Below are 17,579 nucleotides of genomic sequence, written 5' to 3' on the forward strand. Positions count from 1 at the left end.
AGAACCCTCAAGTTTCAAGTATTGGTCAAGATTTTTACAGGCAAATAAAAAAGGTGACATGAACGGTTTTAAGTAACCCAAACCAAAATTTACCCCTAAATGGTTTAAGTAAAAAAACTGAAAACTGTCTTAAAACACTTGTTGTTAAATGATTATTTATATGGGTTCACTAAGTTACAGGAAAAAAAACAGCTACTACTTGCTAAATTCATTGCAAAACATGTTTTCAGAATTATACAACAGTATAGAGAAAAAGATCAAAAAGCAGTCCAAGGTAAGGGATGTCAAAAGAAAACTGGCACATCTTCATACACATGGTACTGTTTATGTGACACGGAAGCAATGTTGTGACCAACCAGTGTTAGCACAATTACAATTAGCAGATCTCTAAAAGAGCATTTTGGGAGAGCTGGAACTTACAAATTATAACAAACAAACCAACAAACCAAAACCAAACAATAATCACCTTTAAGATCATTATGGGTCCCATGTAACACTTGCCAATGTGAAAGTATGTGAATATAGAACAATGATGCCAATTTTCTTGGTATAACACTTTTGTTTAACTTCAAAGCAATTAGTACAAAGTTGAAGTCACATGAAAAAAAATGAGGCATATTATTTGCATTAACCATTTATTTAAAATGGCATGAAAAAAAAAATCTACCCATGACCCAATTAGAAGGTGCCCTATAACCTAACTAGGTAAAAAAAAAAAAAAAATCAACTTTATTTTACTAATGGTTACTCAGGTAACATCTGTATCTATAAAACGAAGGCTAGGCTTCCCAAACATGAAGTAGGATAACATTAAGTAGGAAAACATTTTTCTTTCTCTGTATAACTAAAACTATAAAAAAATGATGTATGGTTCATTAAGTCAACCAGAAAAGTTAAATATTTCACTCAAAAAAATCTTCGTGTTTTTAAAAATCCAGAAAGTACTTCCAAGGAAAAATTCTCAAAGAAAAATTTAATAATGAAGGCACTATTTGAACATACATGCTTAGCTAGAAGGCAATGAAAATTTTCCTTTAAGATCAAAATTACGAAAATATCTGCTGTATCCACATGAAAGATGTATGGGCCTATTAAAAAATTAAATGTACGGTGTACAAGAGGATGAGTAACATAAAATTTGATAGTGATACAGCTTATGCTGAGATAATAAGTAATGATAAGTATTCAAAATAATGTATTTCAGATTAACCACTTTAGCAAAATTAAATTAGTGTGTTATACATTTGGCACATACATAAGTAAGGATCATATAATAAAAATCATGAACATTAAACATTAATTACAGAAGCTTCCAGAACAGAAATAAAAAGAAATTTAAGAATTCATCAATTACATTACTGTTTTCTAAAGGAGATAAGAGATTAATTAAAATAATGATTTACTAGAAGAGTGATACCACTTAAAGAATTCCAGAAAGATTACCAAAGACATGAATAATTTAACTTTAACAAGAATTCAGAGATTTTTAAAATTTATTTATTTGAAAGGAAGAGCTGGAGAGAGAGAATGAGAAGGAAAGAGAGATCTTTTATCTACTGGTCACTCCCTAAAAGGCCACAATAACTGGGGCTGGACCAAGCAGAAGCCAGAAGCTCAAAGCTTCATCAGGTCTCCCATGTGGCCTGCAGGGTCCAAACACTTGGACCATCTGCTGCTACATTCCCAGCATTAGCAGAGCCTGAATGAAGCAGCCAGGACGTGAACATGGAATGCTGGCACTATAGGTTGAAGCTTAACTTGCTGCCCTAAAGTGCTAGCCAAGAGTTTAGAGATTTATACTGAGTATCTTACAAAAGTAAGCAAAAATCTGCAAAAGCTTTGATGATGACTGAATTATTTTGTTTAAGGAAAAATGTTAGTACCTATTCTGTGAGGGACAGTCTAAGATACAACTTCTACCATTTCTCTGAAGTAGAAAGATGAATATTGAAAGGAAGGAATGAGTTCAAATATTCAAAAGATCTGAGCACAAGGAAGGAACAAATCACCCATCTTTCCCGTGGAATTGTGAAGCTAACTGAAATGATCACCAAAATTTTACCATGTGATATCCAGAAAGGCTTGCTAAAAAACCTAGCGAATCTAGAAATGAAGTGTATTAAAAGCTCTAGACAAAGACTGAAATTAAAGGAACTAAATTATTTTAATCATGAGGAATATAAATTTACTGTAGAAAAAAAGACATAAGTAATTGTAGAGAACCTCTATACATAGCAGATAACTTTAGAAAATATGGCCATTTTCAGTAGAACTAAGCTGTCCTGCAATTATTTCAATTCTATAACTAAGGTTAAGTTTTAACTGGTATTTATTTTTTTAAAATATACTACTGATTCAAAAGAATCTTACCTAATGAAATATGAATCATTTGAAAATACACTATTAATTTTGTTACCCAGACTCAAATATTAAAAATCAAACAAGTTAAGAAATAGAATTTACTTTTTCATTTCCATTTAAGCTGAAAGCAAGATAGAAACACACACACACACACATAGATCAAGAGCAATAAAGCAACAGAAATTTTCCATATGCTGATTCACTTTCCAAATGTCCAGGAATGAGAGCTGGGCAGGGCTTAAGCCAGGAACCTAGGAATTAATCCAGGTTTCCTGACAGGTGTGTAGGACACATTTTCTGCCTCCCAGGGTATATACACTGGCAAGAAATTAGACCAGAAGAAGAAGAAGAACTTGAACTATGCAGGCATCCCTAACAGCATCTTAACACCTTCAGTAAATACTTACCCCAAGAAACAGAATTTATACTAAGAATTATCCTAAATTCGTAATTCAAATTATAATTAGCAATATGAGAAGATTATACTTTGCTAGTAATAAACATAAGATACTCAGTTTACTCAAATATATTTAAAAGATATGTTGGTTACCTTTAATCATAATTATTGTAAATGTATCAAGGGAGGCTATTTGTATTTCAGTATTGTCAAATTCCTTTAAGAAATTATTACTCTATTTCTTTTAATATTGAAAGTTGTGTAATCTATAGCAATGTTATCACATCTGTATTGAGCTGGCTACTAAAGTAAGTAATTTTTAAATAAAGAAATCTATATATGTAAAAAAAAAACTTACACCTGGCTTGAGAAGATGAGTTAAACATTTACATTAAATGAACGTAACTTCTTTATTATACAAGTAATTTTGAAATCTACCAAAATATGTAACTCATTCTCAAGTTTAATAGCATTCTGTTTATCTATATGCAAATTCTATCAAGCTATCTATAAAACTTAATTCTCCTTCTCTGGACTAACATGGTAACAAAGTGTCTTTCTAACATTGTCCAGGGACTGTGTTCTCTTCTCCAATCCGTAAATACAAAGTATTTCCCACTCACAGTTTAATCTAAACCCTCTATACTATCCTCTCCATCTCCACCTGGAAGCAAACAGCACTCAAGATGGAACAATTTAACATTTCTTTTCATTTACTGATTGCGCTTCCAACTACCGTATCTCTTAAGTGCTGAATGGCCACTTGCACAAAGGTAGTCGAATATGCAGACAAATGATCAAAATGTGTGTCCTACTTGTCATTGTGAACAGCCAAAGCCTAAAGTCTTAAGATTATTTCTGTTTGTTTTTATGTTGAAAATTAGCTACCATCTACCCATATAATTTCTTATTATGACCTTATTGAAAAAGGCAGCTCTACCTACATATACCCAATTTTACATGAGATACTAGTATTTGTAATATTTTTTAATCTCATAATTTACAAAACCCCTATATTTACTCTTTATGCTTATGAAATCATTTGAAGCCATCAATAATCTTAATACCCATTATTTAAGGTACTGAGTCCACACAAACTTTCCAAACCACTTGAACATGTTAATAATACTTATCCTGTATTTATAATATTCCATTTATTTATAAAGCTCATTTACTTTTTTTACTATTTATCTTTCAAGATACAGTTTTAATTCTTGCTCCTCGTTCTTAAAACATCCACCCTGTACAACCTCTCTATCTTTAGATATTGCAATTATCTTCCCATTTGTCATGTTACCATTTGAAACTATTTCTTCTGGCATAATTTTACCTCCCTAACATAAATGATTCTCATAGTCAGTGCTTAACTCAAAAAATAGCAAACATCTTTCCATCAAAACATCTTCACCAGCACGGTTACATCCTGTAATTGGCATAATTTCACAAACTTTTCCTTTTTTACCTATCAAATCTCAGATACTCCGGTAAAAACATGTCACAGAGTATGTGAAAGAGTTACTACACAAAAGTAACTCATCAAATATAAAACATTATGACAGGTTGGAAAAACAGTCATGTTCTTAGCAACAAATATTAATGTATGTTTTTGGGACCAAGATACACATAGATGAAAACAAGATGCTATCTAAAGAACATCAGAAACTTGAAAGAAAATAACAATAAAGTTTATAATAAAAACAAAAAACTAAAGGTAATTCTTATCCAGAACAAGAATCGAAAAGATCAGAATCCTTTTCACACACTGAATATAGATATTAACATATCTTGTAAAATGATAGTAGATGGATGAGAAAGGACAGACTTGAAATCCTGATTCACAAGAGAGAACAAACACGATATAGCTATTTTGAGCTTTGCTTTTCTTTCCAGATAGGAGCAACTACATTGTGTAAAGCTAAAATACAGGCCACACTGAGAACATGTTAATGTCAGAAGAAGTATGCATGTGCAAAAATTCTGAGTGGTAGATTGGCAGCCTCTGCTCATTTGGAACGTTGCAAGGAGAAATACATTGCTCTGGATTAGTGGACACTGGAACAAATTTTTAATTCTTTAAGTAAAAGAAGAGAACAATTATAAAAATAAGGAAACCTTTAATTAAATAAAAATTGTTATTTGGAATTTACCCATGAAACAACAAAAGCAAAAATGAAATTTAGTAAAAACCACTTTCTAACAAGACATACTGAACTCTTCAATTAAAATCAAAACTAGACAGAATGCAACAAACCATAGCTTTAAATAACATAATAGAAACAAAAAGATGTAGAAAAAGATCATCAGAGGTACAGTTAAGACTATAGAGAAAACAGAGCAAGAGAGACAAAGCACATGTGCCAGACTCATGAGGAAAGCTATCAATCCTGGGGTCCCCAAGTGCAGCTGCCAAGCTCTTGTAGCCACTAACAATTAAATGGCTCTGAGTACTACAAAGTGCAAGTCTCTTCATTATCTTCTGAAATTAACTTTCATTTAAATATGTAATTAAAACACAGACATGCCATGTGATAATTTAATGAAAAAAAAAAAGAACCACAAACCTATATATGTAGGAACATTTGAGGTTACAGTAAACAAATTTCTAAACCTGCCTATTTGTTTGACAGAATGCAAATATTCCAGGGTTGTACACATTTTCAAGTTATTTCTGATAATAATTTATACACCTTGATAAGAGTTTAGGAAAACTCTTACTAAAACAAAAAGCTACACTTATGTCTATTCTCCTGCAACATGGGCTTGCTAAGTTGTATCCAACTAGTAAGGAATATTTTTAACATGTGTTACATGTTTTGGTAAAATAGCCAACCATATACTATGCTGTTAATACTCAAGTGATATAAGCACTATAATGCTGAAACATGAATAATTGATACTGTTCTAAAAGAACATAATTTATTCCTGTTTAAAGAATAAAGTTGTTTATAATTCAGTATTCTTCTTTGGTTCATTAAAAAACCAAAAAGAACAAAAAACAAGAAACAAGAAACACTGGCTAACAGGAACTTGGAATTACAAGTACAGTTTAACATTAGGTATTTAATAATTTGTACTCAACTGAGTTTAATGGTATCTCAGTACCTGAAAAATTATTGGTTAGATATAGAGCTAAATAACTGTACCCAAATTCAACATTCATGATAGTCAATCTCAAGAATGTTAGCTTCTACACCTTAAATTGCTTTTCTTTTTTTATTAACTAAAATGTCATATGCTGTACCTTTCATCTGCCCACAGATAATATAGACAATGAAATGAAATGAACTAAAGAATGAAGAGCAAAATGTGGTAGGGCACTTAAAACTCTTACAAATTGACAACAGGGGAAAAGTAAAATTGAAGATCATCAGCGCTAACACCATTTCAAAAGCCTTTCCCACTTGACACATAGGGGGTGGTATAGTTAAAACTTTGCCACACAAGGACACTGAAAGCTGAAAAAACCACCCACAACTAAGAACACATTAGCAATAAACATGGATATTAACCCAAGTACCTATATAATCGGTGTGAGATACAAGCAAACCTAAGTAAAAGATTATCTTTGTAAATGTACAATTTCTCCATTTATAGAACCCAAAATAAAATCTACCCTTATTAGATGAGGTCTTCATAAAACCCAAGAGGCAATATATATGGCAGTATGTTAGAAACCATTCAAAAAACATTAACAAAAAGAAGCAATTTAATTTGAATAAGGTAAGGATAGCTCATTTTCTGTTTTGTTAATTGTTTTAATGTGGTTCTATCACAGTGTAAAGATTCTATGGATACCACCAAATACTATATAATTTGCTTCTACTGCCTGTTACAGAATTTTTACTTTTTCCATATATGTAACGTGAAAAATCCTTTCAACCAAAACTGTCACTAAAAAAGTAACCTGACAGCAGTTAAGAACAATCATTTAGATAATTAAAAAAAAACCCCTATTTTCGCTAAATCTTTTGCTTATAACACTAATTTCTAATTATCTAAAAGCAAATCACCTAAATCAACATACAATTTTTACATCTCTCAGAAACGTGGAATATTGTGATGACAACTTACCTGATGAGGAAAAATTCACCTTTGTAACCAAAAGGTGAAAACAATATTTAACTAGGAGAGAAAACTCTCTCTCCAAACTCTATCAATAATAATGCCCTGTGAAAGTATGAAATTACTAAATGAAGCCCATAATGTATGCATGACCTATAAATGGCTTTCTTAACAGGTAGACAAACTGAGACATTAGTGATTTCCACGCTCAACAGAGATGTTCCAAAACTCAACAAGCCAAAAATACAAGCACAAAAAAGAAATTCTTACCAGAATATTTAGATTTGGTTTTTAAAAATTCTCTATACAATCACAAAGGAAATCCATCCATCAATAACAAGTTTTATGCCAAATAATCAACACTGTACTTACAGAAACCTGAGAATTTTATAAAATTAATTTCTTACCTTACACTAAGATTTGGTAATAAAGACAGGTAAAGTCAACTCCGTAGTAAATGTCCCTGTATTTTCTGCCTATTTCTTATCTGAAATTAACTGTCCTGATTCATAATCGAGCACCCTATCACTTTCATGCATTTTTTTACACTACTACATTCACAAATGGTTGTTTTATAAAATAATTTGTTTTGAAAATCAATTCTGACCACATACTATTAATTGTATTATCACATATTACCACAGGTGTCTATACAGGTACTCGTAATAGATTTTTATTAAAAATGACAGCCATATTTATACCAGTAAATAAAGGGAAACAATGTTCAATAAGCTGTCATATTAAACCACAATTCAAAAACTCAGCAAAATACACTAAGATCTGTATGAGAAGCAAAATATAGAAAGGGCAAAGGTTCAAACACCTAGTATACTACAAATTAATCACAGGTAAGAAATGGGTGATTCTTCAGCTTTAATTTTAAAGTGCATTTAAATAAAATTCCCTTGTACTACAGGACTTTCAATGAAATTCAGCAATACAATATATTTATAATTTCTTCATATGATTTCCCAGGCATTTTTTTCTTCTCTCTGCTTTATCTTCATGCCTGTCAGTTTCTGGCCAAATTCAAATAAAACTACACCTGTTATCACAACACAGATATTCTAATTCAGATGTAAAGTAAGCTAATTTTCTAAGGATGGAAATCTATATTCAAAATAGTGCAGAAACAAATCATAAATGGATTTCCTTTGTGACATGCATAGTACCTTGAAAAAAATCCCCAAATTTTTAACAGCTTCAAACAATGACTGATAATTACCATATTGAAATAAGATCGAATTTTGACTCCTCTTGCCAGATCCCACACAATCACATTTCCATCGTGACCAGCAGAAAAGAGAACTCTAGGATCGAATGGGTGTGGCTCAAGAACAAATACTTCATCTTCATGACCCTGGAATATTTTTAAAGTACCAACAGATTTTAATATAGAGAGAAAAACAGAATCTAATGATAGCACCAATACAGCAACAATCCTAGGAATTGAGAAACTGAGTCCTAAGAACATCAAATTGCTAAAGGCATTAGTATTTGTCATCTAAGCCAACGTTGTCCAGGGCTTTGTATTCATTCAGTGACATTAAAACAGTACTATTAATTTATCCCTACATACAAAAAAAAAGTAGCAAGTATATACAACGTATTTCCAAGCCAAATTTAACCACATTTTAAAACCATTACTACCACCCAAAGAGCTATGTTACACTAGAAAACACAAAAGAGATACTGACATAAAAGACAATAAATACTTGGTAAAAACATCCCTTTTTATAGGCAGCTTCAGCAATACCAAATAAAAATCAGTTTATTTTTCTCACCATCAGGACATGAATTAGTTGACCAGTATAAGAATTCCAAACTTTCAAAGTCATGTTGTTAACTGCAGTTATGACTGTATTATCATGTCGATCCCAAGCTACCATAGTTACTTTCATCTTTGTGATTTTATCTTCCACTCCTTGTAGATTTTGGCTGAAAGTAAGGGAGGCAGTATTTATTTACATTGATTTCACTAAAGCACTGGTATAATAAAAGGAAAAATGTGCTTTCTCATTATTTATGTTTACTTAACAGTAATTGAGAATAATTTGATTCAACATAGGAATAATGGCAAGTCACCACACTGGGTCAGGAAATCCAGGATTCTATTCTAAGCTATTTAGTAACAAATGACCCTGGATAAACATCTCTGCTATAATAATTTAGATGTAAGAATTTTACGTCATGAACTACACTATTTACTGTTCCATCAGGCCTTCCTGACTACTCTGTTGTTTGATCCATCTGATATGACTATATCCAAATAAAAGTAGAGAAAAACTGTAATATATTAAAGCAAAAATAACACCTACAACCTATAATTTATCTCAGCTGAAGAAAACCTTTGAATAGAAAACATCACCACTCTGTGACAGACATGATATTCCAATATGCTCCGATTTAAAATATATATATATATGGCGTTCCAACTATTCAACACTATTATATTCCTTAAGAAAACTGAAATGGAGCTCACATTGTGGTACACACAGCAAATTAGACTGTCAGCATCCTGTATAAGAGTGCCTGGTTCAACCCAGCCTCCCACTGATGCCATGCCTGGAAGGCAGTTAAAGATGGTTGCCTGATTCCCATGTAGAAGACCAGGATGGAATTGCTGGCTCCTACTTTAACCTTATTCAAAAATTACAGCCACTTGGGGAATAAATAAGCAGAGATATAAATTAATCTCAAAAAAAAAAAAAAAAGCAAAGCTGAACTAGAATCACTAAGTCTGTTTTTTTTAAAAAGACTGTTATCCTGAAAGGCAGTCACAGAAAAGAAGAAAACAGATCATCTATGCACTGATTCACTTGTTACATGGCTTTATCCCCCAGGGCTAGAAGAGGTGGAAACCAGGACCCAGGAGTCACTTTCTGTGCTTTCTGGTCTCCCACATGAGTTTCAGGAGCCCAGGCACTTCTGTCCACATGCCCCTGCTTTCCCAGGAGCATTAGCAGACAGTTGCACCAGAAGTGCAGCCAAGACTCCAATCAGTGCCCAAATGGGTTAACAGTAACACAGGAAGTGGCTTAATGCACAGCCCTGCAAATTTTTCAATAAATAGCAAGGGATCATTTCATAAAAATGTTGTTAATCTTCTACAGCATCTCTAATGACTGCAGAATAGTCACATGGTATATGCTTTTACAGACCAAGAATCATTCTATCTTACAATATTACATACTTTAAATTAGGAATAGGAACATTTTTAATTTGGATATTTATAATCATCATCATACAAAATATCAACGTAAAAACTAGCCTTACATAAACTTTTATTGAACTTTTGAGTCCTGTTTGAGACTACCTTGGCAGGGGGCAGGCAAAATAATATATTTGGCCCCACACAGCAGGCAGGATGGACGGTTCCCATCCCTACAGAAGATCTATAATTACTTAACATTTCCAATTAGAGCTCTTACCCTGCTGGACGAGTAGCCATGTCCAACAAAATGCTTTTCCATTCTCTTCTTTTAAACTGCCAAATACGTGCTGTCCCATCACGACTTCCACTTACAAACCTATTTTAAAAGGAATGCAGTTGCCCAAAGAAAAAAAATCACACACTTTACGAAAATGTGCTTTGCAGATTTTACATACAGCACTCATCTTTACTTATGTGGTATTTAATCATCCTTTTAAATAATCTCAATAAATATCAGAATATCTTAAGGTTTACAGGTTGCTTAAATTTCACATAAAAATGCTCTAATATTTGTTTTATCTAAAAAATAAAAAATTCATATGTGATTCCAAGCTACAATTTACCACCTGAGAAACAGAACTGATGGCTTCAAACTAAAACACAAAACAACAAAATTTTTCCTGTCAGAATGAAAAATCTATATTATTCTACGCAAAGTGCTTAAAAACAGCATTATTTCCTTGCAAAACAAATCTAATAGCTATATTTGTTTTTATCTAATAAGTTAAAAACTGCAGTCAGACAAGTAAGTATTTTACCTGTTACTGGTATTAGAAAACTGGATACTGTCAACTTTGTCCTAAACACAAACAGATAAAAACATATTGGATGCTAAATATAAATTGTATATTCATTTAAGTTATACTTATCCAATTCTATTAAGCAGTACTTACAGTATGAAATTCCAATTCTGATATTTTCTCTGGCTGACCTGATCCAAAAAAATAAACCCTAATAATATGATCTGTGCTTCCAGTAGCCAGAAACATTCCACCTGTGTGAAAAAAAAAAAAACCCAAAACTTATAAGTAAAATATAATTCCTGAAATATGTGAATATTACACAAAATTTAAGTGATGTTACTATATTTCCTTTAAAACCAATAATCACCCTAAATATATAACTGAAATTGACTAAAGAAGTTAGCTATTCTAGCTAAAAAAAAAAAAAAAAAATAGAATTTATTTTATTTGAAAGGCAGAGTTAGAGAGAAAAAGAGAGCAATCTTCCTATGCCAATTCAATCCCCAATGGCCCCAATAGCTGAAGTGGGCCAAAGTCAGGGGCCAGGAATGTTTTCTGGGTATCCTTTAGGGGTGCAGTAGAACAGCGAGTTGGGCCCTCCTCCAGTGCATTCCAGGGCCATTGGCAGGGAGCTGGGTAAGGAAATGGAGCTGCCAGGACTCAATCAGTGCCAAGATGGGATGCCGATTCTGCAGCTTGGAGGTTCAGTCAGCTATGCAAAGGCACTTACCCCATAAAGAACTTAGTCAAGATAGTTTTGATTGTGATGGATATTTTAAATATTTACAGAAATAAAGTTTCCTTCATACTAATATCAGTCGTTTCCACTAGAAAACATGTCTTCCATAACATAACTGAAATCCTTCTCTTGTCCTAGCTACCAACTGTCAAACTTCTACAAAATTTTTAAGGTCTTGACTAACTTATCATTACAAAGCGCAATACAGTAAGTCTGATCTCCTCTGAACCCTTTGCTAAGATTGTTTTTGTACATTTATTTTCACTGGAAAGGCAGATTTTCAGAGAGGAGAGACAGAGACAAAGATCGTAATGGCCAGAGCTGAGCCCATCCAAAAACTCCATTTTGTCTAAGTTATTTGTAAGTGTAATTTGTTCTCTTCTTTACAGCACTACTCTAACATAGCAGTAAACAGTGTTTGAACATAACAAAACATTTCAACAACTGCTTAAATAATCTATCTACCAAACTCTTAAAATAGTCTATTGCTGAAAGAGAGGCATACATTCAGAATACTGCACACACATACACAGTGACTCTATTTGTGTTACTACTAAAAGCAACACTGTCATCATGGCAGAAGATCTAGCAACCTGAGTGTTTGAAGATGTTGGCGCCAATGCAGTAGTGTAACAGGTTAAGCCATCACTTGAGACAAGAGCATTCCATATAGCAATGCTCAGTGTACTGGCTACACTGCTTATATTCCAGCTTCTCCCTAATATACCTGAAAAGCAGTAGAGTATGGACCAAGTATTGAGCCTCTGCCGACTAAGTTAGAGAAGGCAACGGAGTTCCCGGCTCCTGGCTTTGCCCTCGCCCACACTGGTTAGGGAACCAATGGATGGAGGACCTCTTTCTCCTTCCTCTCCCTCTGTGTCATTCTGTCTTCCAAACAAATATATAAACAATCTAAAATAAAGAGGTTTAGATATTACAATGGCAGCAACAGATGCACTTCATCTGTGTTACCCCTTATCTCAGGTAATCATGTTGTTCATCATTAAGATATAAACAGAAAGGTATAAGTAAAGGCAGAAAAGTTGCTGAACATTTTGTATTTGATCTATTCATATTTAATTTGCTAATCAACTCAGATATCTAAGTCACAGCCTGCCTAAAAACTGTCACATCATTCAAAATGCTGCTGCATAAAACCAAATCATAACTGGAACATTAGCATTGCTATACAGCTACTTTCTAAACAGCAGAAAGGAACACTCTGGAGCAAATACTCTTTCATTAGGACATCAAAGCAATCTATTTTGAAATTACTTTTTTTTTCACCTACAAGAGCACTATGTTCTTCTTAGAGAAAAATATTCGGAGGGTATTATGGAACAGAGTGTTAAGCATCCCCAATACAGGCAGTGGTTCTAGTCCCAGTTATTTCATTTACCATCCAGCTCCCTGCTAATGAGCCTGAGAAAACAAGAGAAATGGCCCAAGTCCTTGGGTGCCAGGCTGTAGGCTTTAGTCTTGTCCAGCCCTGACTGATAACCGCTATTTGCAGAATGAACCAGGGAATAGAAGCTAGCTCTCTCCTCTCTCCCTCCATCACTCTGCAACTCTGCCTTTCAAATAAAATAAATCTTAAAAAGAAAATTAAACATGTGATTAGATAAGTTAAATTTAAAAAAAAAAACAAAAAAAAAACCCTGGAATATTTGTAAACTGAATTACTTATTACCTTATTAGCTCGGGCACATACAAAAAATCTGATTTATAATAAAACAATAAATTATTTAAAAAAAAACTTTGTATTCTACCAGAAGCTTTCTGGAAAATTATGGGGGCAGTTGTGAGTAGGAAATTACCAGCACTAAAAGAAGAACAGATCATTTGAACTCCAGGTCGAGGGCGTTCTGTAAATTTCGCAGGTCTTGGACTACAAAAAATAATAAATAAAATTAAAAGCACACTATAGGGATCAGTAACACAAAAAATAAACTGTATCAAAATTAAATACAAAGCAACAGATGGCTCCATTGCTAAAGCAACTTAGAAATGTGTCATTATCAGATCTTGCAGAATTCTAGATAGGTTTCATAGGAGTTCTGGATTACACAATTTGCATATGGCATAACACCAAAGTCACTATCATATGAAATTTGTAGTTATCAGTAAAAATCACCTCTAATCATAAACAAAGCACTCCGTGTTTCATACAGTTAGAGTAGCAACTTTCACATACATATAAGGAAATACACAATGTACACACATGAACACTAGCAAAGCAAGTGCTACCTCTGCTACTGACATATCATCAATAACTATATTTTTCCAGTGTCAAACACTGTTTATTTTCTCTCTTGTTTATATTATAATGTGACAAAATATGTCCCTCAAGACTCCAAAAGTGAAAGTATTATGGATTCTCCAGCCAAATTAAATCTAACACTATCTTACTCTTAGCTTATCTGTAGCATTCATTCATAATAGCGATCCATCTTAACGGGTTATATTTGATCATATTTACATTAATTGTATAACTGCATTAGATTTTGTTCTATATTGAAAATATTATACTAAAATGTTTAATATTACAATCAATCAGATGAAAAAGAGAAATCAATTTTAGTTTTAAAGCATCAATATCCATACACAGAACAATGTGGAAATGTTCCAGTAGTCTGATTATATTTCGAGCCCTACTTACTCTATGTACACTTTGACCTAGTTTGTTTTAGACTACCAGAGGGAAAAAAGTCCAAAAATATTTATAACCTTACCTCTAACAGCACTGCATAACTCTCACATCACAGTATCATATGTACAGTGATTTTAGTTTTCTGATTAGTGATAAAAAATGTATATTTCTAATCTATCAATTATGTATTTAGGCAGTAAGGGTAGCTTTTCACTAAAAAGGAATGCAGCAAAAAGCATTTGCTGATGTTTTAAACTGGCATGTTTTAAAACAATCATAAATTGACATTTTTTTAACATTCACAAGCTCTAATACAACTGAGGAAAATAGATGACTTAAAGAAATAACTGTTTATAATATTCTCAAATCTTACCAAAGTAAAATTAAATTGATATACTATTTAAGTCTATAAATCTGAAATTATGAACCTATAAAAAAGTGCCACTTTCATTCACACCTTTCAGATTATAGCTCTACACTGTTGCTAATTTGCATAACACTGCTCATGGAAATATAAAACAACCAGTAAGCTAAAACTGATTACCAGAATATGCTAATCAGCCTATAGACTATTAATGTTAAACATTTTATTTTATATATAATATATATATTATACAAATAAGCAGGTAATAGCAATTTATTTACAAATGTGTACTTGTGGAATAATTTCAAAAGGAAGCACTGGACTAAACTCTCAGAGTTGCAGGCAGAATTAAAATGAATTTAATCCATGTAAAATCCTTTCTATGCTAACACATTCAACAAACATTAGTATTAGTAATTTCAACTAGATCCAACAAAGAAAAGATAGTTCATAAATAAATTCCTATTTAGTTGGGAAGACTGCTTCAGAGATGGTCCTGAGAGTCTCTTTTTAAGTATTCGAATCTGAGTCTATTCTTACCTGCTGTTTAATCTGCCTATCTCGCAATTCTGATTACCCCTCTGTTCCTTCCCTCGGCTCATTAACATAGAAGACAGTATAGTAGACACCTTACTTATAAGATATTTATACAGAATAATGGCATAACAAACATAACATGCTTGCCACTAGCTCGGCAGACTAAGTATTTAACAAAAATTCAGCAACACCGTTATTTCCTATTTCAGATCTCCATTCTTGTAACACTTTACCAAAATATGCTAAAACAACTTTCTCCTACTGGAGCTAGCTTCTGAGTTATTCAGCAACTCAGATTACCCATCCAGAAGAATTACCTTTACTAGCAGTAGTTGGTAACATCCACATAAAAGTTAAGTAACACTCCATTTGTCAATAGACTTGGGTTCCCAAGGTTTACCTAATTTTTTCTAGCTAATGCAGACAGTAAGTGTCTGCAATAAAAACAATTAGGAAAATCAGAAAAAAATTGTATTTATTTATTATTTATATTTGCATCTAAATTATTTCTATTTGTGCTCATATACTTTCATTTGTATGAAAAATATATATTGTATAAGTGTATTATGAAGGAAACACCTAGGGCTAGAATAAAGTTAAGAAAGCAAATACAAAAACATAATAAACAAGAGCACTTTCCTTGAAGCCTGAAAGAAAAAAAATGTGTAGGAGAAAAGGTAGAAAACTAAAAGCTGACAGCGGAGAGCCAGAAAGAATTTCTAGTGTTTACTCAAGGGGAAAAAATGTAATTTATTTCGACTGTCAATTAGTTTTGCAATTTCAACCATTATATTAAACACAATTATTCTATGAAATGAAACAGCAACTGACTTTATTTTAAGGGTTCCAGCATCCCAGAGCCAAAAACAAATAGTGCCATCTGCCCCAGTAGAAGATAGATATCTCTTTGAGCCACTGCACAACGGTGAGAACTGAAAAGTAACCACAAGGAAAAGAAATATTTATGAGAATGACACGGTCCAAACAAAACCCACTTTTTATTATAGTAATAGTAACTTCTAACAATAGAAAACACCACACCCAGAACTGATGAAGGTCAGTTAGTATGTTACTTGAAGTCCACATATTTAACATAAATACTCATTTTGGTTGACTTTATATACTGAAGTGGAAAAGCAGTTCAAAGTTTACTTTAAGTCACAAACCAAATGGGTTCTACAGGGGTTAGAACAATTACCTGCAGTGATGTAATTGATGCACTGTGGCCTTGTAGAACAGCCAAAGGTGCACAGGTTCGAAGACACCAGACTCGAATCATTTTATCACAACTCCCAGCTGCTATCATGGTATTTTCATAGTTTACAGCCATGTCTGATATTTCAGCCGCATGTCCTCTTAATGTAGCTAACAATCTCCCATCGTCTGTTGCCCAAATTTTCACAAGACAGTCATCAGACCCCTAACGAAAGAATGGATATTAACGAAAATTAACATTATAAATTTTAACTCAAATTCCTAATGCATCTAAACAATTCTGTACCTGACAGGTTCTCTTCCCAACAACTGTATTTCTAGCACTGAAAAGTCTTAAACATTTGCATAGGGGTTTGCCTTTTCATAATAACCTTTACTAAAGTAAATATTTCAATAATAATGAATCATTCATAATTCAGTGTGTGTTCATATGCAGACAAGAGACACTGAATGTTGGTGATAATGACCATTTCTACCTGGCACCTTTTGAAAGAATTTCAACTTCTAAAGTAACAGAACAAAATTATAGTTGAAAAGCACATGTAATACAAAATCATAATCAATACTTTAATGTTACTCTTCAATAAAACTACCATGTTGAGGGTTCTACTCCTAAGAAGGTGAAAGTCCTATTACTGATCTTTAGCTAAAAGCATGTCATCACCAGGCCCAGCATGGTAGCCTAGTGGCTAAAGTCTTTGCCCTGCACATGCTGGGATCCCCTATGGGCATCAATTCTAATCTCGGCAGTCCTGCTTCCCATCCAGCTCCCTGCTTGTGGCCTGGGAAAGCAGTCAAGGACTGCCCAAGGTCTTGGGACCCTGCACCTGCATGGGAGACCCAGAGGAGACTCCAGGCTCCTGGCTTTAGATTATGTTAAGATTTCTTTACAACAGGGTAAAACATTTAAGGGGAAAGAAAACCAACACCGATTATATATCTAAGTACTAAGAGGATCAACAAGGGGAAGCTTTCTGCTTCATACTGACAACAAATACAATGCATAAACGAAAACCTACTATTAGCGTTACACATTAAGCACTGCAGTAATATATTAAACCAGATCCTGACAAAACTATATAAAACACCTCAAAGATAATTGTAAAACCAGTTCTTTTGACTGAGTTTTGAAGCAAATTAGATTGGCTATCATCACTAAAATATCAGTAACAAAATTGAATAAATTAACCACATAAATACTGATATTCCCATTATATAAGTTTAACGTAGGTTCTCCATTTATGATATAAGATTAACTCGCCATCTGCATCTTTAAATTCAATGACTCATATTCATT

The 17,579-nt window shown here is 33.0% G+C and overlaps 1 protein-coding gene across 3 annotated transcripts in view; it reads right to left on the reverse strand.

Annotated features, from left to right (window-relative positions):
* Positions 1–17,579, reverse strand: part of LOC121158719 (pleckstrin homology domain interacting protein) — a 123,973-nt gene that overhangs the window by 65,941 nt on the left and 40,453 nt on the right. For all 3 annotated transcript variants that reach the window (XM_040983659.1, XM_040983658.1, XM_040983660.1), the window contains 8 exons: positions 16,266–16,487; positions 15,899–15,999; positions 13,334–13,404; positions 10,928–11,028; positions 10,793–10,833; positions 10,252–10,350; positions 8,605–8,758; positions 8,046–8,180 (listed from right to left, as the gene is read on the reverse strand). In XM_040983659.1, the coding sequence (XP_040839593.1) occupies positions 8,046–8,180; positions 8,605–8,758; positions 10,252–10,350; positions 10,793–10,833; positions 10,928–11,028; positions 13,334–13,404; positions 15,899–15,999; positions 16,266–16,487 (924 nt within the window). The remainder of the gene's footprint in view (positions 1–8,045; positions 8,181–8,604; positions 8,759–10,251; positions 10,351–10,792; positions 10,834–10,927; positions 11,029–13,333; positions 13,405–15,898; positions 16,000–16,265; positions 16,488–17,579) is intronic.

The sequence above is a fragment of the Ochotona curzoniae genome, unplaced genomic scaffold (genome assembly GCF_017591425.1).
Source record: "Ochotona curzoniae isolate NIBS_2020 unplaced genomic scaffold, NIBS_Ocur_1.0 contig_3819, whole genome shotgun sequence".
NCBI classification, from domain to species: domain Eukaryota; kingdom Metazoa; phylum Chordata; class Mammalia; order Lagomorpha; family Ochotonidae; genus Ochotona; species Ochotona curzoniae.